This window comes from Melanostigma gelatinosum (genome assembly GCF_949748355.1).
Source record: "Melanostigma gelatinosum genome assembly, chromosome: 5".
Taxonomy (NCBI): Eukaryota; Metazoa; Chordata; class Actinopteri; order Perciformes; family Zoarcidae; genus Melanostigma; species Melanostigma gelatinosum.
Genome location: NC_136638.1, coordinates 24,669,726 through 24,697,707, shown reverse-complemented (window position 1 = coordinate 24,697,707; position 27,982 = coordinate 24,669,726). Strand labels below are relative to the sequence as shown.

The following is a 27,982-nucleotide window of genomic DNA, read 5'->3' as shown; positions in this document are numbered from 1 at the left end:
AGCTTGATATCCGTTGTTTCTCTTTGTCGCTGCAGTTTGTCTTTGTGTAGTTTATGTTCGCTTTGTTTCTCAGAAGAAACAAAACCAGACGTGTTTCATTTATTCACTCCACTCAACCAGCTCTGTCTTCTTCATATGGAAATCACAAGAAGTCTGGGATAAAAGAGAGATAGAAAGAGGGTTGTTCAGCTTTACAAGTGTAATTATTTTAATAGCAACAAAAAGGTCCAGTCGAGAAGTTTCTAACGTAACTGCCAACAACTGTGTGTGTGTGGGGGAACAGAGAGAGGTGTGAAAACAAACTGTTTAATTAATTCTGTCCATTCGGAGTCTAAAGGCCAGTTTATTTATAAAGCACATTTCATCTACTACAGCAATTCAAAGTGCAAGAATAAACAAACAGAACAAATAAAACAGAAAAGCAAGACAATTTATGAATACATTTATATAAATATAAATTGTTTAAAAAGTTTTAAGCTTCTAAAAAACTGCTCATATGTCTTTTTCAACATGTGAAACAGCTGTACATCAATAATTGTGAGTGAAAAACTCGATCAAATGAACAAAAAGATCATACGAATCGGAAATATTTGAGTGCAGTCTTGTATATAACTGAGCAACTTCTCATATAAGAAGGTGAAACAAACACAAAACACATTAAATCTGTGAGAGGGCTGCAGGTGTGATGTTTGACCCCCTCTTGTCATTTGCATTGTCTTGGCTTTTGATTAGCCACTGGAGATGGACAGATATTTGTATTAGGTTCTCCAATAAAGGGGCGACTGGGTGATATTTTCGAGGAAAGCTGCCAATACGTCAGTGTGTAAGGCAGAACGGAGCTACGAGGAGAGTCTGAGCTGCTCACACGATGCTCGCACGAGCCGACGAGCACACAGACAGAGAGGACGAGCAGGAAAAGCAGATATTTTGCGCAGATATCATATTTTACACACATTACTGGGTACATTCCATGGTTCAAAAACACACATATTGACAATTTGTATAATTTATGATTATTATAATTTTTTGTGTGTGGCTCATGGTGGGGCCATGGCCCATGGCCCTCTATTGACCAGCCGCCACTGAGCTGGAGTATAGATGTGTTACTTTAACAGCACATTCCCTGTCAGCACTTTCCAGACACCCTGCTCTGCTTCATGTTCTCACACTCACTGGCAGCGACCGCTTCACATATCCTCTGAATCTCACACTTCAATTATGTCTGCAGATTGCTCCAGACACAGTGTAGTTATGTTCTTTTCACAGATTCAGACATTTGCATTCTGTTATTAAAAAAAGAAAATAATTATTCCAATGATTAATGCTAATTTATTCCACATATTTAAAGGTGAAGATTCACAATTTACAATCTCTCGAACAAACACTTTTCAAGGTTATTTTACTCACGTCCAACAAATGCATTAACACAATAAGAAACATGTTACGAAGCTCGTAACATGATGAAGAGAGATGAAGAGAAAGCAAAGCATGCTCGAGCTCACCATTACAAATAAGTATAATAAAAATGCAATACATACAATACAAACAATAAATACAGATAAAACAACAATAAAAACAAGACAGAAAATCATGACACATATTTGTTTGGTAGCATAGCATTTCATTATGTATCCCTGGATGGAATACCGAGTGAATGTTTGTTTTTCTGTACGTTGTTCTTCGTCGAGGTAGCCTGACCTTAAAAACAGGATGAGGAGGAAGATTGATTCGGCTGTAGGTCACGTTTCATTAATCTCTGTTTGCTGCGAGCACCGTCTCCATCAGGTTTTCCAATAACAACAGTTGTTGGAAAATCTTTATGTATGCTTTTAGGTAAAGTAAAGTAAGCATGGAACTTTCCATCGAGAGCTACTGAGTGTTATTCCCATCTTCACTTGGTCAGTTTCCTGCTTATACCTTCCTGGAAACGGTGTCTATGGCCATGATGGGGCAGAGTTAATAACCTGCATTTGTAAAGCATCAGTGAAGAAGCAGATGCTAATGCAACTTCACATTAGAATTAACTTGTGTGTAGGTTTTGCCTTTCACTGACGGAGCCAACATTAGCGCTTCGGCAAGCGGCTCAGACTTCACCTGTTCTGGATATCATCCTTCTGTCTCATTTCCAAACACAGTGTTTCACTTGGTGTGTTTCCTAATGGGCTTAAAGGGGAAATTCACCACCGTTTATGTCATTGTTCGTGCTGTATTTATAAGTGCTCATGCTGCAAAATCCGTTGTTCTTTCTGAATCCAGAGGCTTAATGTGACGTGACAGTGATATCATTGAATGCAAGGAGGAAGGCTGCTTCTTCAGCATGTATTTTTCTGGGTACCCAGAAGGTGCACCATTGATGTTTAAAGAGAATTGAATACAGCGTTGGAGGCTCAGTTGCGCATGAAGCAAAAAAAAAAAAAAAGTAGGACTTCCAGGTATAACAGATGAAATACCCAGATCTTCCAGGGATCTTCTGCATCATCACAAATAACAAGCGCACTCGTGCTTCTTTTAAGCCCAGCTCCAAGCCCTCAGCCCAGCCTCGTTCTCTGGCTCATTCACATGAACGGAGGAAGGAAACAAAACTCTGGATCCGGCTTTTATTGCATTTTATAACTTTTACAACCTAATCATTTAAAGTTACTGTGAGGGACTTTTAACTTTTTATGAAAAGGTCTCAATTGAATGACTATGTGACCTGCATAACTAAATGAGACAATCAGAGAGGAGATTGGCTGCTTCTCTATAGGTATACTAAATGCTTGTCATCAGATTCTGTGCAGAGTCGGATGAAATCATGCAGGTTCACTAAAGTCTTTCACCTCAACCTGGGGATTTTTACTGTCGGTATGTAATCATTGTCCCACAAGTTTTGCAATTAGTATTCCATGTTCACAAGTACTGACTTTAATCGTCTGCAAATGGGTGGCATTTGTCTTTAAGTTCAGGAAATCTTCCAAGATGTCCTTCTCTGATCCCACGGACATAGAGATGCTGCTGGGCATGTGGTGGCGCCAGCCTGCCCTGAATCCAATACCACTGATATGAAACAGACGCAGATTCAAATAACACATTGCGATTATATTTGGAAATGTGTTCGAATTCTGACTGTGTGGAAAGTAATGATCTCATTCTGTGGACTCATTGTGTTTATGACCCGCCCCAGGCTCCTCATTCAGGCGGCTGAATGAGAGACGGAGCCGAATAACATTACTAAGCCAGTTGTCAAAGGGCTGAATAAGGTATTAAGCAGGAGATGAACTGACAAATATGATCTGATGAGCGAGGCATGAATGATCTTTTTTAGATGAATTCTCCACCGAGGAACTCGAAGGTTAAAACCTTCTCTTCACAGGCGCTAAAGTGAATTATTTTTCTCTCAAATGTACCCAAGCACTTCGTTGTTTGGGAAAACCTGAGCAGTCAGTCACTACTCTGAGATCTCTTTAACAGAGTTTGTCACCAGCAGGCAGAGCGCCATCCGTCTCCGACAGCCTGCCGCTAAACTGGCATAAATATCTGCCCTTCACAATGTGCCAATTATTTCTGCAGCGTCAGAGGATCAGAACGAGCGTTTGTTGCTTCGGTCTCCCCCAACTCATGTCTCTACACATTATGCTGCACTTCATTCCTCATACGAGCGACTTTCAGAGTACTGTGTAGTGTAGCTGAAGGGCCCTTCTGTGCCAAATGAAGAAATTATTATTATAGAATTATTCTTGCTGTTATTGCAACCTCACAATACAGGTTCAGAGGAGTGTATCATCCTTTTTAGTGCCCCTCTTCTGTTTGTAATTTATCTCGTGTTGTGTTTGTGCAGGACTTATCTCGGTATGCATTCATTCTATTCTTATCATGTATGTTATGTACTGAGCAAACTGAGTAATTTGTATGTTGCCTAGGATTCAAATTTCATCTTGTGGCCATTTCCTTCTTGATTGGTTGTCATGACGAAAATAATTGGCGTAGAGGACACAACATGGCAGCAGCACTAACATTCTATCTGAGCTCTGACAATTACCACAGAACCCGTGCAAATAATTACGATTTTAATGCGATTCGGGGAAGTTTTCAGTGCTAATATTGTTAATGAATGACCACGTTACATTGGACGCTGAAACATTATAACGGGCTAACAGTGGACTGTCAAGCTAAGGTTAATGTAACTTTGTAAATTCATTTTATTATTAGATACATACATATAAAAAGTGGTAACAAAAGCTGGGAGACAAAAATAATGAGGTTCTTTTCCAGCTCTCTAAGAAGCAGCTGGCGGAAATATTTCATTACACCAGTCTACTTTATCGCCAATAAATACCTGCTTACTAAGCATGTTTTTATGGACAGTAAAACTACCATTCAGGTTAATCTACCCTCCACCACAGCCAGTGTTGTACATAAAGTGCATACGTAACATGATATACAGAGTGTAGACTTGTGAGGTAATGAGCTTCATTGGAGGAGTTAGCTTCATAACCTACTCGTGACTCCCAGTATCTACTCTTTACTCGAAGCTTTATGACTCACTGTAGCGGCCCATAAGTAATGTGTGACCTTTACATCGCTGAGCAGGAACAGAAAGTCTTGACAACTCCAGTGGGCTGAAAAGCACTGCACTGTAAAACATCTCTCGGTCACGAGTCAGTGACTAAATCGTTCTTATTATGGGGTGAGATTATATCACAGCTTTAAATACAAATCAAGTTATTTTGAGGAATCTTAATTGTAATTTTTTTTTCCTAAATCCAGATCTGATTGTTTTGACTTCTTGCGTCAAGTTAGTGAGACTAATTTCTAATGTTTGGGATTATTTCAGCCTACTGGCATCATTTTCTCAAACCTAATGACTTGTTCAGACATATTGCCATCATTGCATCTTTTCAACCTTTTACTGTTTCTATTTTACAGACTGTGCTGTCTTTGCTCTGTACTCTCTTCTTTATACTTTACCATATTATATCTTCCACACACTCCCCTGACTTCACTCTCTACAGTGTTTCCAAACCATTTTTGACGTTTAATTAACAGTTGGTAGGCTTTTGTTCCAATCAAACCCGGCACTCTTTTAATTCAGGCAGAGTGGAAGATCTAATCAGTGAAATCCGCTGGTGAAGTGATTGGTTGGAACGAAACCCTGCGATCTCCCGGGCCTCGATGGCACACGGATAAGAACCACCGCTCCACACCAAAGTCTGCACAAAGCTGTTTTATTCTGCAACGGTCCGCCATGCTGTCTGCGCCGCAGCCTCTGAATAGAGAAGATCAGCTCGTGCCAAAATAGCGTCCATGTTTCCAGCAGTGGTGTCCCTCCATCATCACAGTGGGCTTTCACACAGAGTTGGATACGCTGTCAGCAACAAGGAGCTCTAACCAGACAGTGTCAGCAGCCCCCTGCCTGTCGACTGAGTCTCATGCTAAAGGCTTTGTGAAATTAATGTTGTGAATCTAGTGGAAAGTTTTAAACGCCTTGTTACAACATGCCAGTTTATGAATATTTCCGATGATGCGTTCTGTAAAAGACTGATACTAATGATAAGACCACTGATCTATTGAAAGTAGTAATCAATGCAAAACATAGAGAGCAGAGAGGACAAAGCAAGAAGACAAAAACAACCCAAAAAGACTGTAAAATGAATCAATTACAGTGATTTATTTTACATTTGATGAAACAGTTTGGAAAACGGAACTTACAAACAGGTTGTATCGATTTAGTTCTAACTTTACAAACCATTATAAATTGGTTCGAACGCAGGTGTTTATGTGATGAAATAGTAGAAACCTGGATTTTATTTATCACTGCAGGGGGTTCATTGCACAGCTAAATATTTACCTCAGAGTGTCTCCCAGTGCAGTTTTGGTTTGTGATGAGCTCAGACGCTTCAATGTTTAAAACTCTCCAGTAACTTGTATTTTTTTTAAACTCTCAGAGAGTCCAAGGAATCAAGTCTTTTGAATACTTTCCCTCTGAAGGAGATGATACAGCCTTCAGTTCTCCACAGGCTTCCTGCTCTAGTTCTACTGCAGTCATCAGTCTTGTTGTTTTAAAAGCTTCCTTATTCTACCTGACTGTAAGTACTGCCGGGGACTTGCTGTTGAAGTTAGCCCTCAATCTTCAAGTGCCCTCAAATATGTGCAGTTGGTAAACATTTTTTTTTTAAATCATCTATCATCTAATCATCTATTCAAGAGTCTAACACTCAAGAACTCACCTGTGCTGGAACTCTTCTAACTTTTGGCAAAGATGATGTGGTAGTTTCGCTCCCCATTGCTCAGAGTACGAAGCTAATTCAGAACATTGCAGGGCCTTTAAGAAAGTCAGTCAAGTAACCCCTGATTCTAATTAGAAAAACAAAAGTTGGACAAAGATGTTTTTTTGACAGAGAACCAATTAAGAAAAGAGGACATTTGAGGTAGTGGATTTGTAAAGAAAGGGCAAACGTATTCAAGAAAAGGGAACATTTAAGAGAGCAAAATTGAAGATGGTGTTCGACACGGCATTGATAAACACACATTTCTGCTGATCTTACGGTTTACAGGCTCTGGTCCTGAGGCATCTTAATCCAGGCCTAGATGTACTGTAAGTGAGTGTTGGCAGGTGCATCTGAAGACTTTTTGGCATAGCTGCAGTACTGGATGTGAGCTGTATACCTGCTGTGCATGCTATCAGTCTCTGCACTGAGAGGATATCTGTTTGTATCCATGCAGATGAAGAAAAGATTTGAGTGGGTTACCCATTCTGCTTTCTCATTGGAACTGTAACAGTCTGTAAATCACAATGCATGTGTGTGTGTGTGTGTGCTGCTTAAATCAAAAGGAAAGCAGAATTTAAACATATGCAGTCAAAGTTTCCAAGACGGGATAATCTCTGGAAAGAGCAGTGAAACGATGCACACCCGAGGCAGTCGTCTACTACTGACCCAATTACTCGACTGATATTATGCATCCGCCGTCTACTGCCACGCCACTATGGTGAACACCACGGGCTGTTTGCCCTACTGTCGCAGCTCTTGTAAACAAACTAATTGAATTCATGTAGCCTTGCTGACGGGAAGGAACTGCGGAGTCCGGGGCGGCTGGCGAGCCTGGCGAGCGGTTCCCAATGTCTGGAGCCCGCTGGAAACACAGTTATTACGGCCAGAAAGAGTGAACTCACCGCCTACAGTGGCAGCCAGCTTGTTTTGTTATATGGATGATGAAGTTGATGTATGGGCCCCTTCCATGCGCAGAACAGCCACAGTCTTTCTGCCAAGTGATGAATAGCATCAATACTGTGGACTATTGGAAAAGACCGAGGCACACAAGATCTCATCTCGAACTCCTCTTTTCCATTTTCTCCCTTTTCCATTTTTGCCACATCTCAAATAAATGGCATTGTTTTGCTTGATATTCTTCCCATCCTTACTTCTTTGTCCATCTATCTATAGACCCCACTCCTTTTGTGCAACTTTTAATGAGCTAAAAGGTATGCAAGGGTGCACAGGAACACCTTGACAAAGCACTTTAGAAAGATTAAGGCTGACTAACGGCACAGTGGTGTCTAGTTGGCTTTGTCTCTACCCTTTTCTTTCCCCCGCATCTGTCCACCCGAGCAAGAGGCTGCGGGAATGAGCATTTGCAATGGAGGCGAGATTAGAATCGGATGTGAATTGGGCTGCAGATTGGTTTGTAGGCTGAAAATGCCTGAAAGTGGAAGATGGGGTGGAAGCAGAGGGAAGACCGGGGGACAGATGAACAATGAGAGAGAAGGTCACAGTTAAGAAGCCAGTGTGAGGGGGAAATGCTGCTGGTGTGGTGGGAGATAAGAATGATTGAGTAGCAGCATTTGCATGGAAAATAACTTTTTTAATGGCTCTAAATGTTCTCCTTACCACATCACGCTTTAGTCATGTCATTTTAAGTCATTGCACTTTTCTCTCAGAGTGCCCATCGGCTGCTTTGAAAGCCACCAGCTGGTCTGCGTTTCAGGCCGGCCATTAAAGCACTCTGGGTGTCGCGTGGCTTTTGTTCGTCATTTCACATCATTAGTCACCTCTAAGTGAATTTAATGAGAAATGACCTGTTACAGGAGCCGAAACAGTTTTTTTGCCACTGAAGGAAGGAGCACACTAATCCCCCCTCATGACGTATGGTAATCATCTGAGCTTAGAACCTGGGGCCCACTCATGGGTGTCTAAGGCGGCTTATCCATACAGCTCATATTGATGGATGACGATCTGATGTCTCGGTTTTGTTTTTCAAACTTATTTCACGCATCTCCACATACTCGGGGATGCAGCAGCTAAAAACCATAAACTGTTTTACAGTACTCCATTTTCCAGTGTTTGGTATCAAATTATTTCCTTGCAGAGGGCGCTATCGATTGTTTGTTGCACGAGGTGTCAGAGACACAGTTGCCATAAAAGTTCCATGCAGCCTGCTTTCCTCTTCCCCTCAATAGGAGTTAGTGTTTGGGTGTTAGCACTCACAAAGGTCTCCCATTGATTCTTGCATTGATTTTTAACCGCACTTTCCTCTCTTTTTTTCCCCTCACAGTGGCAAACATTTTGTGGCGGGAAGAAGGTACGTCTAGACTGCTTCTGATTCACTATAGCGTTCATTAAACCGAGTTAATTGAATTTGTGTAATCGGGTTACTGAACTGTGATGAGAGGGATTGAATGATTTGATGCTTTGAAAGTAGATAACAATGTTGTCGGCCAATTTCCGTTGCAAATGTTCACACTGCAGTCTCATAATCTATTTTATTTATATGTGCACTTTGTGTTTAACGGGGCTCTTTGTGCTTTCTTTCCAGGTCTCGGCATTGGCAACATGTTCTACGTGTTTTATGAAGACGGCATTAAAGTCATTCAGCCTGTGGCGTGCGAGATACAGAGACACATTAAGCCCAGCGAGAAGCTGCTGGCTCTGCAGGTGAGTAGTCACGCAAAAGACGCAATCAGCTTGTGACTCACGTTACGCGATTCATTCCGAGGTGAAGTCATGTACTGTTCAGTCGGTGTTTGTTTGGTTTGGTAAAATCCTACTTTCTTCAAATGAATGCTAATGTTGCTCCGTGCCTGCTGGATTTGTTACTAAGCAACTGTTTGCCAACAGGTATGAGGTGGTGACAATGTGTCAATTCTGTATTCAAAGACTTTAATCATGAAAAGTTGAATGCCTATTCAAGTCTCAGAACTTGAACACTATCTAGGTCGGAAATGAATATTATTTTTACTTTCCTGAATGCCTGAAATGATTCCTTAAGACTTTGACCCTCTGGTTATCTTTGCAAATTCCTTCTTACCTTCTCTAAAGAATCTGTGCGCGAACACGGACGCATCTTTCTCGTCCAGGTCCAGTCTCCTTTCAACACTTTTAGTTTTGTAGTCCTCACTTACTCCTGAGGGAGGTGTCTGGCTGTACAGCGGGTTCAGCGGATCATTTTTTTGCTGAAAACAGCTGCCTGCTGCTGCCGATCAGCTGTCAGATTGAACCAAAACTTTAAAGTTGTGGAACCAAAGATTATGACCTGAAAGAAGCTAAAATGCTCTGCGGATTGGACGTAGTAAATGCTTCTGCTGTTATTCTAAAACTATTGATTAGTCCAGCTCTAAAGTGGTTACTGATAGTCAAACATTTTCTTCAGGCTATTACTGCTACAGAAAATGATGCCCAGTGGACACGGGGGCCACCTTCACGGTGGTTCACCTGTTAATTTACAGTCCACAAGCAGTCGCAGGCAGACGGTTTCACCTCCCGGAGGACTCTTTACACTCAGCCCCCCCTCCTGAAACACCGTTTATCACTGAAACCTTCAAGCATCAAAATATTCAAAGCGTGCTGCTGACAGAAACCTGTTCGATTTACATGTGTCCTCAACTGGATGCTTTCCTCTGAGCTGCTTTTCATTCAGGGTCCCCCATGCTTATTGGATGGCTGTTATACATAAAGTGGTGCCATGAATGAGCAACAATCAGCCAAGCGTTCCTCTGAGAGGTGTGTTTGTAGGATATCCATCACTGCGAGTGCTGCAATGCCACTTCCAGTGCTGTCGTGGGGGATTGCTGTGTGAACACATGAGGCCGCTTCCAGCATTGGAACTCACCTTTTCTCCATCGCATAGGTGCATTGATTGATTTGTTCATGGTAATCTTGCAGCGAAGTCATTATCCTTAACTACCAGAGTGTTTTACTGTGATACACACAGTCGTGGGAAAACACTGTGATGTCCAATTGTACTGAAGTCAGTCCTCGAAGTATCTTTGTTTTCCTTCCCTCTGCAGTCGGGAAGAAGCTGAGAGGGAGCATCCACGTTTTTTCTCGCTGCCAAAGCATTGTGTCGAGTCCCGTTGTGTTGTTAAATGGTTCTTTCACAACGGGAAGGATTTGGCGGTTACATTTTTGTAAACACAACATTCAAAGTTGGTCCCTCCTTCCCAGGGTCCTCGCCATTAGGTGAAAGCCAATGCCAGATTCCGTCTAGTTTTGGAACGAGCTTTGTCCACTTGGCGGTTTTCGTCACTGTATTTATGTTTCTTTTCAGCTCGGTGGCCGCCGTTTTTGCAGGTTCCTCTTGGATGCGTGCTTCAGACCTGGCACCTGGTCGTTTTATTGGGGTCGACGGCCAGAAACGTCGCAAACACAGCAAAATACGAAAATACTGGCATATAGTGCAGGGTCTATGCAGATACAGACACCGCCACACACGAGTAGTGGCGGTGTCATTGTGCCTTCAGACATAGGGAGTGGGTATGTTTAGGTACCATATATTTACTTTGTATGTTTGTAAAAAAGCAACATCACTCACACACAATCATTTTTATGTTCATTATGAGCAATAAAAAAAACAGGAGAAACTTGAACAACTATTTTGATACACTCAAAAAGAGTCTCTCCTTTCTTCACTTCACTCTGACCAGAAGCACATCCTGAGCTCTTAAGTGTTCCCTGTGGTCCCCGTTTACTGTAAACAGAAGGGGATTGAGACCTTAGAGAACCACCTTAAAAGTATAAAAATGAGTTGCTCCTCTGAAGTCCCTCTCTTTGACTCTTTGGATGATGCCGTTTCACTGTTTTCCTCCCCACCGATGATGTTGCTGATGTTGTGTCGCAAATATCTTAGCACTACAAATCATCCAGTGGCTTAATAACTGGGGAATATCATAACCATCATTGTTTTAAGCATGGCTCTTTAGATGTCATCACCCACATTCGCAAGTGAAAAGAGTGGATGTCCTTTAAAGACATATTTAGTTCAAAAGACACAGTACAGTATTATATTGTATTGTTGCAGGTGTGGTTCCAGTATAATGTCCTAAATGCAGTCAGGATTTGATTGAATATATGCAACATATACACTGTGGTGTATGTGTAGTGAAAGCATTTCCATAATGATGGGGAAAACATATCTGCATTATTTAGAAGCTGTCAGTTTCGACATAAATCACATACATGCTCTGCACCTACAGACATACAGACATATGCAATACACACACATTGAGGATTACAGCTGCCTCCGTTCACACCCACAGCTGTGCATCAGATGTTCGATTTCTCACCTCTTCAAGGTGCAATAAGAAGATATTTAAAGCCAAGTGGCACAAAGTGACTGCAGGGGTCACACAGAGTTCAATACCAATGACTCAGCCATTACTTCACCAAGTGCAGGGTTCTCTGGCTTTTAAAAACTGCATTTCCCAACCTGTTTTAGTTCAAACACACTGGCAGATGGTGTTACAACTGGACACTGAAAGACGTTACAGCTACAAAGGATTTGAAACCTTGTTGTGAAGCCAAAAACGCCAAAGCGCTGTCATTGTTTTAGCATTCTGCAGCAAACATCCTCTCTGCTACGTGATTGTTTTATGTCTTCCCAAATTAACCTGCTTATTCACAGATGAGATACAGAGGACGGGATGAGTTTGGGGCTGAAATGGAGAGGAGTTAAATTCTCTCAGTGATGCTGCTGCTCTCCCTTATCCCTGAATGAGTTCAATGAAGTTCATGCATCACCTAATGCCCTTCTAACTGAGAGAAGTTGGCCTGTGGGACGGTACCTGTCACGGATTGACTCTGCAGTTGTAAATATGGGAGAAAGAGTTCATCCCTCCATGTCGGAGACCTTCATTCATCCTCGCTGGCCAACGGCTCTCTAAATTATCCCACAGAGTCTGGAACAGATGACTGGGCAGAGCCTCGAGGCTTTGAGGGCCTGGGGGGGAGGCAAGCTCCAGAGACAGAAGGCCGGTTAAAGTTCCCGTTGGCCAGGAAGGCGAGAGCTGCCAGGACGGAAAGCCGCAGATCGTCTGCAGGCTTTGTCCTGTGGATTATGTATGGACAAATGGGAGCGATTTTTCAGGACCTTGCGAAGCTTATTTATCGAAGTTGCCAAGATAACACGACTCGCATCAGCACAGGAGATAAGACCGCAAGTAGTAAACCACACAGAATAACGACTGAATTGTTTTTTAATGAGGCCTAGTTCCCTGTGATATGAAAAAACATTAGTTGACCGGCAATATGTGTGTGTGCTTTTGTTTCCTTCCAGGAGGAGGTGTGCCCCACCTCGCCAGGAGAAGAGGTTCAGAGGTGTGTGTGGTCATCAGTGGTCAACATCAAGGACAAGTTCATTTATGCGACACAGCCAACCTTGGATCGAGTGCTCATAGTTGACATCCAGTCTCAGAAGGCTGTCCAGGTAGATTTCAGGATGAATTGGAAAACCAGGTTCATGTCAATTTTGTCAACAACATTCCAACAATGTGTGGGAGGAGTTGACGATTTTACACAGAAAAGGGGAACAAATGAAAAGAATCTTTACTGTTTTGTAAAATTGTAATCTGTGCCAAGAAACCTCACGGTTGCAGGAGGCAACTGTGATATATATATATATATACATACATACTCTCTAAGGAGGGGGTGCCTCGAAAATATCACTTCTTTGTAAAATATGTACTTTACTTGTACTTCATAGCATGTCTGTCAGCCAATCAAGGATTAAATAATGATTTATTGTCAATATGCAACACAGCATTGCAAAACAAAATTGAGTTTTAGCTCATTTGCAACGCTAGAAAAAACAACAGAAAAACAGCAGTGCATCCCAGTAGGTTTTTATTTGAACCAGGAGGAATATAAACTGCAGCAACACAAACGACAGCAAAATGAGGTGGGCAGATAACATGGTCAGCATCTTAACATTAGACATCAGGGAAACACTGCCGATCAAATGTGACTATGTTTAAGCACCAAGCATCAGTAATGTAAGCACACAGTCTGCCTCCTCAGAGTCCTGTTCTCTGCCCGTCAAATGCATATTGATCCTGGATTTTCACGCTGGAGCCAGGTCTCCCTAAAGATGTAGGCTGAAGTTCTCGTTTCATCCGTGGGATCCGATAGCCGGTTCCATTTTAGATCTGGTTCATGGTTGTCAAAATTCTAGTAATCTTAGCAAAGGGCAATGTCGGAAAGATTCAGCACAATTCTAGTTTGTATCCTGCTAGTTCTACATCAGGGCCTCCAGTATTTTGATCAAGTGTGATAAATAAGGTGTCACAGTGAGCAGGCTTACACTTGTTATTCTACTGTGTCAGGTACATTAAATTAACATTTCATATCTGCTGCTGCTCATCTCAGTTTCAGGTTGCAGATATAGGTTGTGAATGTTAAACAGGCTGCTACTCCTTCTCAGCCAACAACAGCTGCTCTGTTCTTCTCGCAGTGACACTCTGAAACGCTGCTCTTCCAGCTTTAAGATCCTTTTCTTCACCTTTAGTTCCCCTGCTAAGCCCCCGGCCTGAACCTTTTCATACCTTCTGCTACAGTCGAGACCTACACTTAACTGCCACAATGACGCGGGGACCAAGTAGCCTCGAGACCCACCTCTTCACGGAAACTGTAACCTGGCAACCCTCTCGTAGATATTGTAACATGGCAACTGCAGGTTTCCTCATTGATGGTATAAGATACAATCCCCCAAACACTCTGCAGTGCACTCTTGCAGCTCCGTTTATTTTCCTGAGGGAATTGTATTTTTACCCGAGGCAGACCCAGGAAGTAGCACATCTCCTCCATGACATCATTCAGCACATTGCTTGTGAGCAGCGTTGAGTGAAATCATCAGTGTCGGTGGGTTTCTGGGTGTGCCCGGCTAATCCAGGGTTGCTCCGATCCCTGCAGATGTTTGTGTAACCGTGATGGCTGCTTACAGCTTGCATGCCTCTCGGGGACCTGCCAGTAAGCAGTCTGCTTTCCCAGAGACTGTCACAAGCTCATTATTCAGTCGCTGGGAGGTTTAGATTCATTGTGTTATATCAGCAGTTGCTAATTAAGCACCTGAACCCACATCTCGTCTCGCACAGCAGGAGGGACGCAAATTCTAGTTTTCCAGTTACAGGTCTCGCTGTTATTGAGTTATTAATAGGATTGACGTACGCAAAGTTATAATAACAAGCAAATTGCATTTTGGAATTTGTACCCAATTAAATGCTTGGTGAAGACTTTTAATGAGCAGATTGTATTTTGCGTTTTATAACCAAATTAATTACAACATGCACACGGATACATGTTTAAAGGAGCTGCGATGTTTCCCGCTCTTCATCTGTGACAGATCTGCTCTTGGCGCTAAAGTTACAGGAACATATTGGCTGAGGATTCTTGATAATCTTCCTCAGCCAGAGAGAAGTTGTTAGTCTAGAGAAAAAGAACAACGCGAACACCTGTTTCCTCCGATGACTACACGCTCGGAGATAAGTTAAGATTCAACAGATATTCTCAGTTTATGTGCAATATATATCCCCTCTCTGGAGCCGTTTGCTCTCTCAGTGATACAATATATATTTTGCCGAGGTAAACAACACTATTAGAGCTGCATAGCAAAACAAATAATAGAGCTGCAGTCAAAGGGGATTGTGGGAATATGATTGCTTTTTCTTGCTGCTGTTCAGGCTGTAGCGGCTGCTTTTGCGCTCTTCTCCCCTGTGCTTTCCCTTTGAGCTGTCTATCCTCACTCAGGTGGACATAATGCATGAGGAGCACTTTTCTGTCACACGTGACTCATCTATTGTTCTGACTTGGAATATCGCCGCTGTGTGTCAAGGAAACGGACAAAGACTGAAAGCAATTACTCCAGCGTGGTAAAGCAATTGTGTCTGCCACCACTTGATTTGAAATGCAGCTCAACACCGAAAACATCTTACACCTAAAAAGCACACCTCCACTCTCTGCCTTGTTAAAAGAAGACTTGCTCCTGTCAACCCCTGATGCATTCGTCTGCAGGAAAACGTTTCAGAAGCATTACCGCAGCACATCAAAGAAGGATCGCTTCAAAAGCAAAGTCTAGATTGCCTTGAATTGTTATTCTGTGGCCCTGCTGTCTTTAAAGCCTCCGTTTGGTTTGATTGTGATGTGTCGCCCCCTTCCAGACTGTCAGCACCGACCCTTATCCTGTGAAGCTGCACTACGACAAATCTCACGACCAGGTGTGGCTGCTCAGCTGGGGAGACATGGAGAGGAGCCTCCCTACGCTCCAGGTGAGTCCACAAAGTTGTTTGTAACACTCAAAACGTCGTCAGGATTCAATCTAAGTTCAGCAAAAGGGCCAGTATGTGCGTTTGTGTCGTCTTAATGTCTTGTCAAATGATTGATCATTTTGCGCTGTATACTTCTCGATTGATAGAATGCCTGTCACAACCTCACTGAGACCGAAGTGATGTCTTCAAATTGCTCATTTTGTCCGACCAACAGTTGAAAAGCAGACAACAGTCACATTTAAGAAGCTTACACCAGAAAATGTTTGACATGTTTGCTTGTAAAGTTGTCATCGACTACTTGTTTCAATTTTGGATTAGATTACTGTAAATATCTAAACATTCCACATTAGGTCCTCGTGCTGATTACGATAAATACCATTTGTGAAGTGTTTTAGGCTTTAATATCGACAGAGCATCAGATACTGCATAGGTCTTTCAACAATATTTAATATGTTGTAAACAACCTTATAATCACCATCTTGGCGGGGCATTGAAGAAATGTCCTGCTGTTCCGTGTTTTTCCAATATGACATGAATGTGGCATTAATCACTGTTGCCTCTCTGGGATAATAAACTGTTGATTTGTTTGCGTTGCTTGATGAGGGGTAATTAATAGTGTCAGTATGTGGACGCTGACATATCTTCAATTGTTTTGGCTCAGAACTCCAGCAGATTGGAAAAGAAAACAAAGACTGAGGATAAAATGCTGATTTGTCATGTCCATTGTCTGATTGATATATATTTTAAACAAAAATGTATCAGCCAATAACAAACAATTACTTAATTATTGTATATTTACTCAGCTGTTTCTGAATTATCACACACACATTTGGGTTTTTATGTCCGTCAATTTCATGTTGACATGTACTCTAACATGGATATGATATAAATTCTCATTAAAGAGCAAACATTACAATAACCGTGATACCTGGAGCCTACTACTACAACAGAGTACATGGCAAACGTAGTATTTTGTACTTTTCCATCAGTACAAATGAAACTCATTATACTCACCACTCTGCTGCTCTGAGTGGCTCTTTGCTCAGAAGAGTTGTTTCTTCGTGAAAATTGTGGAGGAAGTGTCAAGTGTCTTGCTTTACTCAGGTGAATTTGTGCTGTGGAAATGGACAGTCTACTGAATTAACAAGACATCAAATCAACATGGAGGACGTTTTGAGTTTGCATAAAATTAGCAATGAAGGCCTCATTCTGTTTGTCACTGAGGTAAATAAAGGAAATTTACGGAATATCTGCAATAAACTAATATCAACATGACTCATCTATTGGTGTGGCTCTAGTCACATCCATGTGAGCTGAACAGTGAGGGGATTTCTTTTTTCATTGTTTCAATCCTCTTATTTTCACCTGATATGGATGTAAAAACCGTCAAATATTTACAGTTTTAGTTTGATTTCAGACCCATAGAAGAGGAAAGAAATGAGTCACCGTCCAAATGCTAACACCGTATGTCACCATGACACAGACTTGAAGATCATGCTACAAATATAATCATTGTAATGAAATGGTAATTTATTTTTAGGAGTACTTTTGTCTCTTAGAATCGTCTTGATTCAGCTCGAGTGTTGATTGGTTTCACTTGGAAATCTTGCTCATAATCGCCTGCGACGAAATTCATAATGCGGGGTTTGGTCTCTGGCAATTCGCTTTGTGCATTGTGGCAGAATCAAAGCAAACCCCGCCGACACACAAGCGCATGTCTGCCCACTTTCATGCATGCACGAGTATTATTTAGACGCCGGTGACAACGGCACACATCACCTCCCACTGTGAAGCTCCAGCAGTAAGAGAAGAGGCTGAAGGCTTATGTTTCAAATCAACGCACCTAAGCATAGATAAACATGAAAGCAACATGTTGAGTGATTCATTTGAGTTTATTTCACGGTTGTTATGAATTAAGACTGTTAAATTATTTGAAAAATAACACATGAATTACAAGTACTACCCCCTTTTGGTTGTAAGCTTCAAATACGTACTAGATACAGACTTAAACGAGTAGAAACCAGCAGCACTGAGCTCATGTTTGACACCCAACTCCTTCTTCATTGGTGTTCACCAGGTGATCAATCAGGCCAGTGGACGAATCTCCCACCATACCGTTCACACACAGCCGATCGGCAGAAGCTTCGACAGGGTGGATGACTTCTACATTCCCGCCTCCAGCCTCATCATTAACCACATCAGGTGCGTCCAGTATGATCCAAGAAAGCTCCTAATGCAAATTGATTCGCAAATGACATTCGCCCCATAGGCATTTCATTCACTTTTTCTCCTGAGGCTCAATACTGCAATCATGATTTGGATGTGTGTGAAAGAGAGTGTGTGCTTGTGTGATAATGGAGCCTTTTTGGAGAAAGGCCCAGTGGTCATCGGCGCTGCAGAGGAGACAGTGGCTGATCACCTGAAGTTCTAAAAATAAACCATCGTCAAGTCAGCTGTGGAATTAACTTTTTATACCCGAGTCTGTCAACCCAAAAGATACTTAACAATAACTGGCATTATGCCAGTAAGAATGGGAAATGCAAATACTGATCACATGGCAGTCTTTAAGGAACGAACCAGCTTTTCCCCCAAATAGGCGCAGCAGGGTTGGCTGAGTTAGCTAAACAAGGTTCAAGGGCGGTCTGGACGATATGGCCACAAATGTTATCACGATGTGTTTTTTTTAGTAATGATCAACGCCGATAATCATCACGATAACGATATATTCATGAACAAAGCATTAATTACGGGGGAGACCGTCCATGTGAAAAATATTGTGTTGACGTCACATCTGCATCTATTCAGTAAGGTTAAAACATATACACTATACATTTACATCAACATAGTGACATGGCATAAAATACAAATAGTGTGGTATATTTGTGGTTTATAATACACAATTATTCATTGTCAGAACAGGTGTATACCACACTTCTTGTTGGCCAGCTCACTGCTGCATGCCACTTTTGAGCATGCACCGCCCGAGCCACCTAACTTGAGGTTAGCCCTATGCTAAGGTTAGCCCTATGCTAACTAGAACGAGGATACAATTATTCAATCGTGCAGCTGCAGCAAACATTTTTGCTGTCAGACGTTAGTGTGATTAGAGAGGCACGCTTCTCTCGGAGGAAACTCTAGTATCGGCACGTGTAGACGGGCAGTTCAAAAGTCACAACAACCTAAAATGTATAGAACTGTTGTGGATAAATGAGGTCATATGTCCGATTTTTGTCCACAGAGTTAATGAGACAAGTTATGTTTTTTCCATTAATTATTTAGTCCAGAAAATGTCAGAAAAAAGTGACACAGCAAAAGCAGCAAATCTTCACATTGGACTAGCTAGAACCAGAACCGCCTTAAACAATCATTACACTCTACACGAGAACAACACACACATTGATTTTACACATTGATTTTACCAGCTACGTTTCTAAAACAAGGGCAGGCAGTGTAATTATATTGCTAAGCACCCAGAATGGTAAGTAAACGCAGCCTTAATGCAGCTGGACCTCATTTAAAATGCTGTGCAGGTTTGCGTGTGCTCTCTTTAAATCTATACACACGGCCAAGCTGAACTTTAAGAAAGCTATAATGTTTATAGCTGCTGACATTCTCTCTTCAATAATATCGGAGGCAAATCAGAAAGAAAGCGATTCAATCACAACTCCTGCCTCCTCGCAAGCGCTGCTTTAATTCCAGAGTATTTGTGGCAAATAGTCAGAGGCTGGTTCTTCTCAAATATCAGTAATCATTTAAGTCATTAGCACACCTGGTCGAGGACGACTTATTTATTACCGCTAATGTGTTTTCAAGATACAATTAGTAATGTGCATTGAGGTATGTGTCCAGAGGGGCACAGTTGGCACCACACCTCCTCCCTCACATTTGAGTTAATCATCAACCAATCACAGACATGCTGCTGTGGTTTTTCACGAGTCACGAGCGGTCGTCACACTCAGGCTTAACTTGGACAGAGAAAAGCTGGTCCCAAACACTTGGCTAATGTCACGGAGAGGCCAGGAACAAGGAGGAGGTCTGGAGTATTTCAGGATGTTAACGGCCCCCTGGTGTGGAGGAGTAAGCAGTCCAGTGTGTGTGTGTGTGTGTGTGTGTGTGTGTGTGTGGGTTTGCTGGCACTGCTGTAATTAGATCCACTGAGACCTGCAGAAAAGATTGCAGGAAAGCGTTTTCCCCGTGTTTGAAATTTGCCATCTTTACCAAGTAGTTGCTCATCATTTTTGATGCTCTTCAAAACAAGCTTACTGTATGTAACTTTAGTTGCCAGGTCGTCCTGTTATGAATATTGCTAACGTGGCTAGAATGGATAACAGATTATTGTGTCAAATATTCTCAATTAATTGTTCAGTCTAGAAGCTGGAATCATAAATCTTTTTACTTTAGTAATCCTGTATAGCGCTAATCTTCATTATCAATTAGTCTGACGATTTGTTTAGTCAGCAAATATGGAAAAATGTCTGTTGGAAGTTCCGAAATTAATATAATAACTGATATTACAGGGTCGTTTTGTTACGAACTCATGATTCAACCTTGTTAACAGCAGAGTGAAGTAGTCTTCTGTATATCTGGTCGGAGAATATCTCAGTATACAGTTGAAGCACTCAAAGAGCTTGAGATCTATATGTGCATGAATGTTATTTTTTTAAATCGGACAGCTGTTTATATTGCAGCATTGATCAGTCGATTTAGCAACATGAGCAGTGTGCAAACTGCCGACATATGTTCAGCAACTTCCGGGGATTGTTTAATGACTGGGGGATTCCCTCAGCAGCTTCCATAAAGCAAGCAGGAACTTCTGGGGGCTGTCATTCATTAAAACCATCGACCTACAGTCAGGCAGCTCTGCAAGTCAGCAGAAAAAGCTGTTATTTCTTATTTGTACCCACATCGACAGCACCTTGCAGCTCAGGCTGCCCGCACCTATTTTTCACACAGACTGCCTTTTGGCAAAACAAGCCGAGCGAGATGTTGATTCGATGTTTTTGCGCTGGAGGATGGCTGAACAAGAATTGCTGTGTTATGGATATCTTTTTACCTTGCAGCATTCATTGTTCTCTGTACATGAATTTTGCCCTCAGGAGCTTCAACTGAACTGCAGAGCAAAGTGTTGAGACCCAGTCATTTCTTTAACTGCAAATATTGACATGAAGATAAGCGGATAAAATGTGAAGTAGCATTGGTTAAACATAACCCTGTTGTGCAGAACCAGGGAGAATCTTTAATGCATTCATCATTGGTACAAACGGCAGCTGTCAGTTTGGCTGAGAGCAATGCGAGTCTGCCAATAACACAACCCAGCTGTGTTCACATCAGAGCAAGGCCAAACAGTGTTTGATTATTAATTCATCATACATGATTTTTTTTGTCTTGCTGTTGTTGAAAATAATATTTTCAAAGACAATACTCTTTTAAATGCACCAATGACCTTAAGCTTCCAGGCATGTTTCTGCACAGCCAGAACTACACCTTCTGTGCTCACACCGAGCGTTAAACCAAAACCCTGATCTGTTTTCTCCATTGATGGTTCCAATAAATTCTTATTACACTAAGACAACAGAACAGAGAAAGGCAGCAATGGCTTTACGCAATCCATCTTTGAACCAAAGGCAAGGCGGCAAAAAGGGAAACTGGGAAGATGGCAGGGAGGACGCCGACAACTGTTTACACAACACAGTCAAGACAACAGGTAGCCACAAAATGTGAAATACTACTCCTATAATGTGAAATCAAGTGCACTCCAGTTTATAGCAGGTCTTTTGACTGCAGCCATGTGGGACGTCAGAACACAGAACTCCTCAAACTGAAAGAAAATCAACCACAATTTCTGACATGCCAAAAATCCACCAGATTGTCCTGCAGCTACTAAACACCAAACAACAACCAATCTGGAGCACTTCTAAAAAACTAATTTTCAAAAAGTCTGGAACCACCAATCTATGTTGAATATTGGGCTTATTCTGATCAATGTCTGCCTGGCATTACATATATGTTAAAGATCGTTCAACATTATTTTCTGTAAATTCTCTTCTCTATACAAACAAACAAAAACAAAGCCTCTTTCTGGAGCCAGTGGTCCGAATGAATTCTGGATAATGATTCCCCCCCCACCACAGCAATGATAGTGCCCTCCGTGGCTTTCAAACAGCCATTTTCTGTCCGCAGATACAGGCAGCGTGCTGTTAAAATGGCATGATAGATGATAAATGACGGCAAGATTCAATAGCCTGTCAGCATCGATCAGCTGGTATTCACATTTAATTGAGGCCTGTCAGCTCCTTGCATATTCCCCCTCTACTTGTTCAGCTGTTAAAATGTAATGTTCCATGAACATTCTCTTTGGGTTTTTACAATGAATAGTTTTTTCAATGATCCATGCCCACATCTAAAACGGCTATAATTTTATGAGGGCGAAGTGTAGATGATGCTAGGCTGCCAATATGAAGATGGTCAGGTACCAGAATTTGGCTGTTGAAGTGGTTAAATGCATCTCTCAGCAATAATTACATTTTTTCTCCTGAACATTTCTTCAAAAATGATTCCACTCCAACCATTACCATAATTACCCAGTACAAATCAATTTCCATTTCTTATTTCAAGCAGATGTATCTTGATATTTGGATTGTTGCTGCTTTACAATGTTACCACTTGCTGCTTCAGAATTATTGAGCGTACAAAAAGAATCAACACACTTTACTGGCACATTCATGACTTAAAATTACAAAAATATAGATTTTCAGACACAAAGCATGATTCAATTGCCTTTTAAAATTACCCTCTGCACAGCATTTGTAAGAGTTCCTGCTGTCTAAATTTGTAAAGAAGGGTGGAGTGTTTATCAACTTGTTTTTTAAAATTTTGGCTGTCAGGTTCAGCCAGCTGTTCTGGTTTACTAACTGTTACTACTTTGAGAGACTACAGCCACTGATCTGCTAACATGCTGATGTTAAACAGGTATAACCATTTTCACCATCTTAATTTAGCATGTTTAGCATGCTAAGTAGCACTGAACAGAATACATCTTAAGCGGATGGGATGGAGGTAGTGCAGGTACTTGGTCATGACCTTAAGTATTGGAAAAGTTAAAACGCTGAACTAAAGGTGGTGCTAGATGAGTTAAGGAACCACCAAAGTTACAATCCCATTTAGACATTTCATCAAAAACATGAAACTCCCTCATGCTGGCGCAGAGCAGAAGTCAGAGGATCACCAAAGTCATAAGATACATCACCTGAGAACCATCAGTGTCTAACGGAAAGTATGCATCACTCCATCTCATGATATATTTCACTGGATAAGTAAAAATGTTAACTTGCTGGTGGCACGAGATTACAGTTGAGTAATTACCAAACAATCGGCTTCCTTCTCTGAGAAACGTGAACATCTGCCCAAACTTTCATGTCAATCCATCCAGTAGTTTTTAAGATATTTCAGTCCGGACCAAGGTGGAGACCAACCAACTGACATCGCCATCTATAGAGCAACGCCACTGACGTGACTAAACATCTCATAATTTCAGGTTTACAAGAAGACAAAATGTGTTTTTGACAAACGCATTTGGTTTGTTTTTCTATTTTCTACAGATTTGGCCTCATCCTTCACCGAAATGAGCCTGTCCTCCACAAGATCGACCTGGAGACGACATCGTATGTGAAAAACATCAGCTTACGGGAGTACAACTGCATCCCCAAGTCTGTAACCTACACCCATCTAGGCGGCTACTACTTTGTCAACTGCAGGCCTGACTCCACTGGCGCCACGCAGCCACAGCTCATCCTGGACAGTGTAACAGATAGTGTGATCGGCCAAAACCGTGATGTCACCGGCACTCCATACATGTCTCCAGACGGCCACTACTTGGTCACAGTTGACGATGGCGACGGCCTGATGAGGATCCAGATGATTTCAGAGCGGGGAGAAATCCAGGAGCCCTTTGACATCCACACTAACCTCCACCTGTCTGATCTGGCCTTCCAGCGCTCCTTCACGGAGGTCCACCAGTATAACGTGTTCGGTAGCTCCGGCCGTCAAACAGACGCTCTGTTTGTGGAGCTGAGCACCGGCAAAGTGAAGATGATCAAGAGCTTGAAAGAGGCCACCAAGTCATTTGAGTGGCCATGGAGCAGTAGGAACAGGGTAATGGCGGGCAGCGGACTGTTCGGACAGTACCTCATGACCCCGTCCAGAGAGTCCCTCTTCATCCTGGACGGAAGGCTCAACAAGCTCAATTGTGAGATTACCGATGTCCTCAAAGGCAACGTGGTGGTGTGGGTTGGGGAGTCTTAGGTTGTAACATCGAGACCCTATGAGCTTTCTTTTCCTCAACGGTGCTGTTGCACTGAATTCTGTTGCAAAGTTTTTAATTTTGTGGGAACGTGATAATGAATACCACAGATTCAGAAACCAAATTGACCATTTGTAAGTCCATTGGATGAGGGACGTCATCCAAAAAATACAACATACAAGTGAGGGAGTAATTGGTTGATATTGTCTGAAAGCCAAGTTTAAATCTCTTTTTCCCCCACTGGGTGATTCATGTTTATATCTACATAAAGTTGCTTGCTGGTAATCTTTTTCAGGAAAATTGGTATGAATCCGTTAATATGTGCAACTTTGCATACTTATTCACAATTGGGTGTATTCAGTGTGTGAGAATGCTGTAGATAATCTCTGAACAAAACTAATACTTAAGTTATTTGGCAGAAATCGATATAAATATATATACACTGTATATGTCCAGAATTAACCCTTTAAATTTAAGTTGACCCACCCCAAATTTTTTCCTGTGCCTTCAAGGAAAGTTCCCCTCCATCAGAGGAATTAGCATACTTATTCCCAGTGTGACTGCAGATTACACCTCCTCCTTTGTCCCCTCCATTTGTGGTGAGCGTGGTTCCTCACAAATCTACTGCTGTCGTCTATCCGTTGGTCCAACACGGCCGATTCAGTCTCATTAAAATGATCCCTTGCTGTGATCCAATCCTCTTTGAAGTGGAGATTGAGAGACTGAGTGTTTCATTCTGCTCGGTAACCTTTGATCCAAAATCATAAAGAGGGTTTGGACAGTTTTGAATGATATCTATATTGTTTTCCTTTTTAGTCCAAAGCAGAGAAATGAAAGTCTGTGACAATGTTAGATACATTGTACCAGCTTTATACACTACACATTGTGAAATTTTAAGTATTTCAAAATGTTCCTCAGCAATGAGTCAACAGAGCACTTGTTTGAAGAAAATCTTGACTTTAATATCTCTGGACCAAAAAAAAGATATGGAAAGCATCTTAGAGTATAATAGAGTAAACTACTGAAACACATGCATTGTCTGCTCTATTTGACTGCACGTTTCAAATGGATGTTTTTAATGTGAAGTAATGATGAGCTTGCACACTGGGGAGTGCGGTAATTGTATTGTGTAGAGGGTCTTTGAGGCTTTGAATATGGCAAACACCTCTTTCTGGAGGCTGCTGCAGACAGTAGACAAGTAGCTGGCAAGTCAATGATCAGTTCCCTAGCTGGACACATTTCTATGCATTTTCACACTAGCACTCTATGACTCTGTAAATCACAATGGGCAACAGTCTCAAATTTAGTCAGGACTTTTGATCTGTACAGATTATATGAAGTCATTCCGTCTTTCTTCCTAAATCTTACTCGTATATATATATATATGTTGATTTTACTTTTTTTTTCTCTCCCCGGTCACATTTTTTGCCAACCTTAAAATCCAAGTGTACTGATGATAATGACCTCTGATCTTTTCTCTCTATGTTCTGTACAAAGCGGCTGACTGTGACTCCATTAGTTTCCCATTCAATGTACAGATTCACGCAGGTCCAGTTCATAATCATTGCACTCCTTTTTAAGATATGAAAACAAAACACACAATTGTCATTATCAACATCTTGTACCCCGAGCACATTGTGATCAATGCTTTCACCTCCACATAGCCATGTCTTGTATGTTCCTTCATGTGATTGTTATTTATATAGAGAAAACACGCTTGTCATTTTACCCAACAATAAAAACTAGACTAAGAAAAACAAGTGTAATACTGTCTATTTCCTCATTAAAACGACCCTTTATTCTGTAGATGCAGGCATTTGCAAGTTTCCTTTCGGAGTTACAGCAGCCTGTTGCCAATTACTATGCTACACGAACAAGGTAAAAACTCTGTTGTCCCTCTGGGTATATGTATCTTACAGAGAATTACGCATTATAATGCATGATTACAATTAGCAAACAAAGAAAATAAGATTGTGGGACTTAAAGGTCTGTGAATTTGAAAGAAAACTGTCTAAAATACAAGGAAAGTAGGGCAGTATACGCCTAAGGAACTTGTCAAATATGTTAAGAAAATGTATGTTTTTGTTTTTAAAGGAAAAGATGATACTCTGGCCATTTTCAGAAAATGTGAATGACGTGAAAATGATTCAACATATGAGTACCAGAAGGCTCAATGGAAAAGATCAATCACCATTAAAAATAAACTTCCTCGTATAAATATATATAGATGAAAAACAAATATAAATGGTGCCAAAATACAGTTACGTCCCTGTTGGGTTGGTCCAGGGAAGGAGTAGGGACTAACATAAACAACCCAAATGAAAAACAAATAGCTCGTGTACCGAGCAATATTTATTTGTCTCACATAATTCGGAGTGAGTGAGTCACAACACAAGCTTGGGAGAGGATGGGACAGGTGTGGTCGTGCCAAACAATTGAAACAAAGACAACAGAACTTGGCCTAACTAACTAATCTCTGAAATCAAACAAACAAAATGGCTTCTCTGGCTTATCCAAATATGCTTGACCAAAACCCAAATACAGATGAGGCAGCGACCAATGAGCCTAGTGCATCTAGACACAGCAATCTACTACGTGGGTGCCAATGTACAGGGTACCCCAGACTCATCTAGTGTCCGCAACCTCTCGCCACAAACACGTTTAGCTGTCAGCATTGACAGGAAACCATAGAAGACCAGCAGCTCCTGAGGCCCCGATCTTATCCGTTGCTCTCCCTCTGACGATTGGCTAGCCTGCCGCTGGTGCCACCCACCGATCAGGACGACCGGCCCCCACAGGTGGAACCCAATCAACTGATTGCCAGGATAGGAGACTGAGGGGGAGAGAAAAAAAAGGAAGGGCAGGAGGGGAGAAAACACAACAATTACAATAAAAGCAGGTCATTTATATTCTCATTAAAATGATGTATAAATACATTCAACATATAACAATGTATAGTATGTCGAAATAAGTCAGAGTATGTAGAAAATCGTGAAAAAGTCATAGAATAATATGTCGAAAAAACTCATATGTATAGTATGACGATAAAAGTCACAAAAAAGTTACTATATACTGTATAACAATTCTTACTGTAGTATGTCAAAAAAGGTTTAAAAACACATTTGATAGTATAGTATCTCAACAGAAGTCAGAGTATATTATGTGGAAAAAAGTTGAAAAGGTCAAAGTATAGGATGTGGTAAAAGTCACAGTATAGCATGTTGAAAAAAACGAGTCAAATAGTAAAGTCATAACAAAGTCATAGTATTGTATGTAAAATAAGTCAAATACGGTAGTACAGTCCTGTAGTGCATTTTTTGAATTTGTATTATAAGGAAAGCAGCAACAGCAACAAAAACGAATCTTGGGCAGATAATATGGCCGACATCTTCACATTAAAAATCAAACAAAAAGTATAGTATGTCAAAAAAAAAAAAAAAGAATCGTCAGTCATAAAATGTCAACTGCAACTACCAGGAGATGATCAGGATACGCTCACGCTGTCGTGTGGCGAGTCCATGTCAGGGCCTCGCTGGTGTGAACCCTGATGACCCTCTCCATCGTATTCCCGTTGATGGAGACGGGGGCGTGTCCTACCTGTTATGGGAAATATACAATGATAAGTCATGAAAAAAGTCATAAGAAATGTTATGAGAAAATGTGTAATGTAGTATGTCATAAAACATGTAATAGCATAGTATGTCTTAAAACAAGGTATTTTAAAAGTCATCAAAAGTCGACTGCAATACGAGGAGGTGCTCAGGATACGCTATTGTTGTCAAGAAATCACAAAAAAGTAATAGTATAGTGTTTAATAAACATGACATAGTATACTATGTCACAAAAACGCATATAAATGTAATAGTACAGTATGTCACAAAGACTAGAAGAATACTGTCACAAACAGTGTCTAAGTATAGTGTGTCACAAAAATGTCATAGTGTAATATATCACAAGAAAGTAATACAAATGTCATAGTATGGTATGTCAAAGAGAAGTCATTGAACAGTCATCAGACGTATGTCATAAGAAAAGTCACAGTATCATATGTCACAAAAAAGTGTCATTATACTGTAGTACATTTTGAAAATGATCAGGATAATATCAGGTAAATATTTTGGACGGGATAATTGTGACATGACATTTTCATGTCGTCCTATGACTAAAACCTACAC

The 27,982-nt window shown here is 41.3% G+C and overlaps 1 protein-coding gene across 1 annotated transcript in view; it reads left to right on the top strand.

Moving 5' to 3' along the window:
- fstl5 (follistatin-like 5) overlaps positions 1 to 24,959 on the top strand; it is a 129,335-nt gene extending 104,376 nt beyond the window's left edge. Inside the window, exons 11-16 of the mRNA XM_079268051.1 lie at positions 8,530 to 8,556; positions 8,791 to 8,909; positions 12,526 to 12,675; positions 15,401 to 15,508; positions 17,586 to 17,710; positions 23,107 to 24,959. Of these exons, the coding sequence (XP_079124177.1) occupies positions 8,530 to 8,556; positions 8,791 to 8,909; positions 12,526 to 12,675; positions 15,401 to 15,508; positions 17,586 to 17,710; positions 23,107 to 23,809 (1,232 nt within the window). The 3' untranslated portion in view covers positions 23,810 to 24,959. The remainder of the gene's footprint in view (positions 1 to 8,529; positions 8,557 to 8,790; positions 8,910 to 12,525; positions 12,676 to 15,400; positions 15,509 to 17,585; positions 17,711 to 23,106) is intronic.
- Positions 24,960 to 27,982: the final 3,023 nt, after the last annotated feature.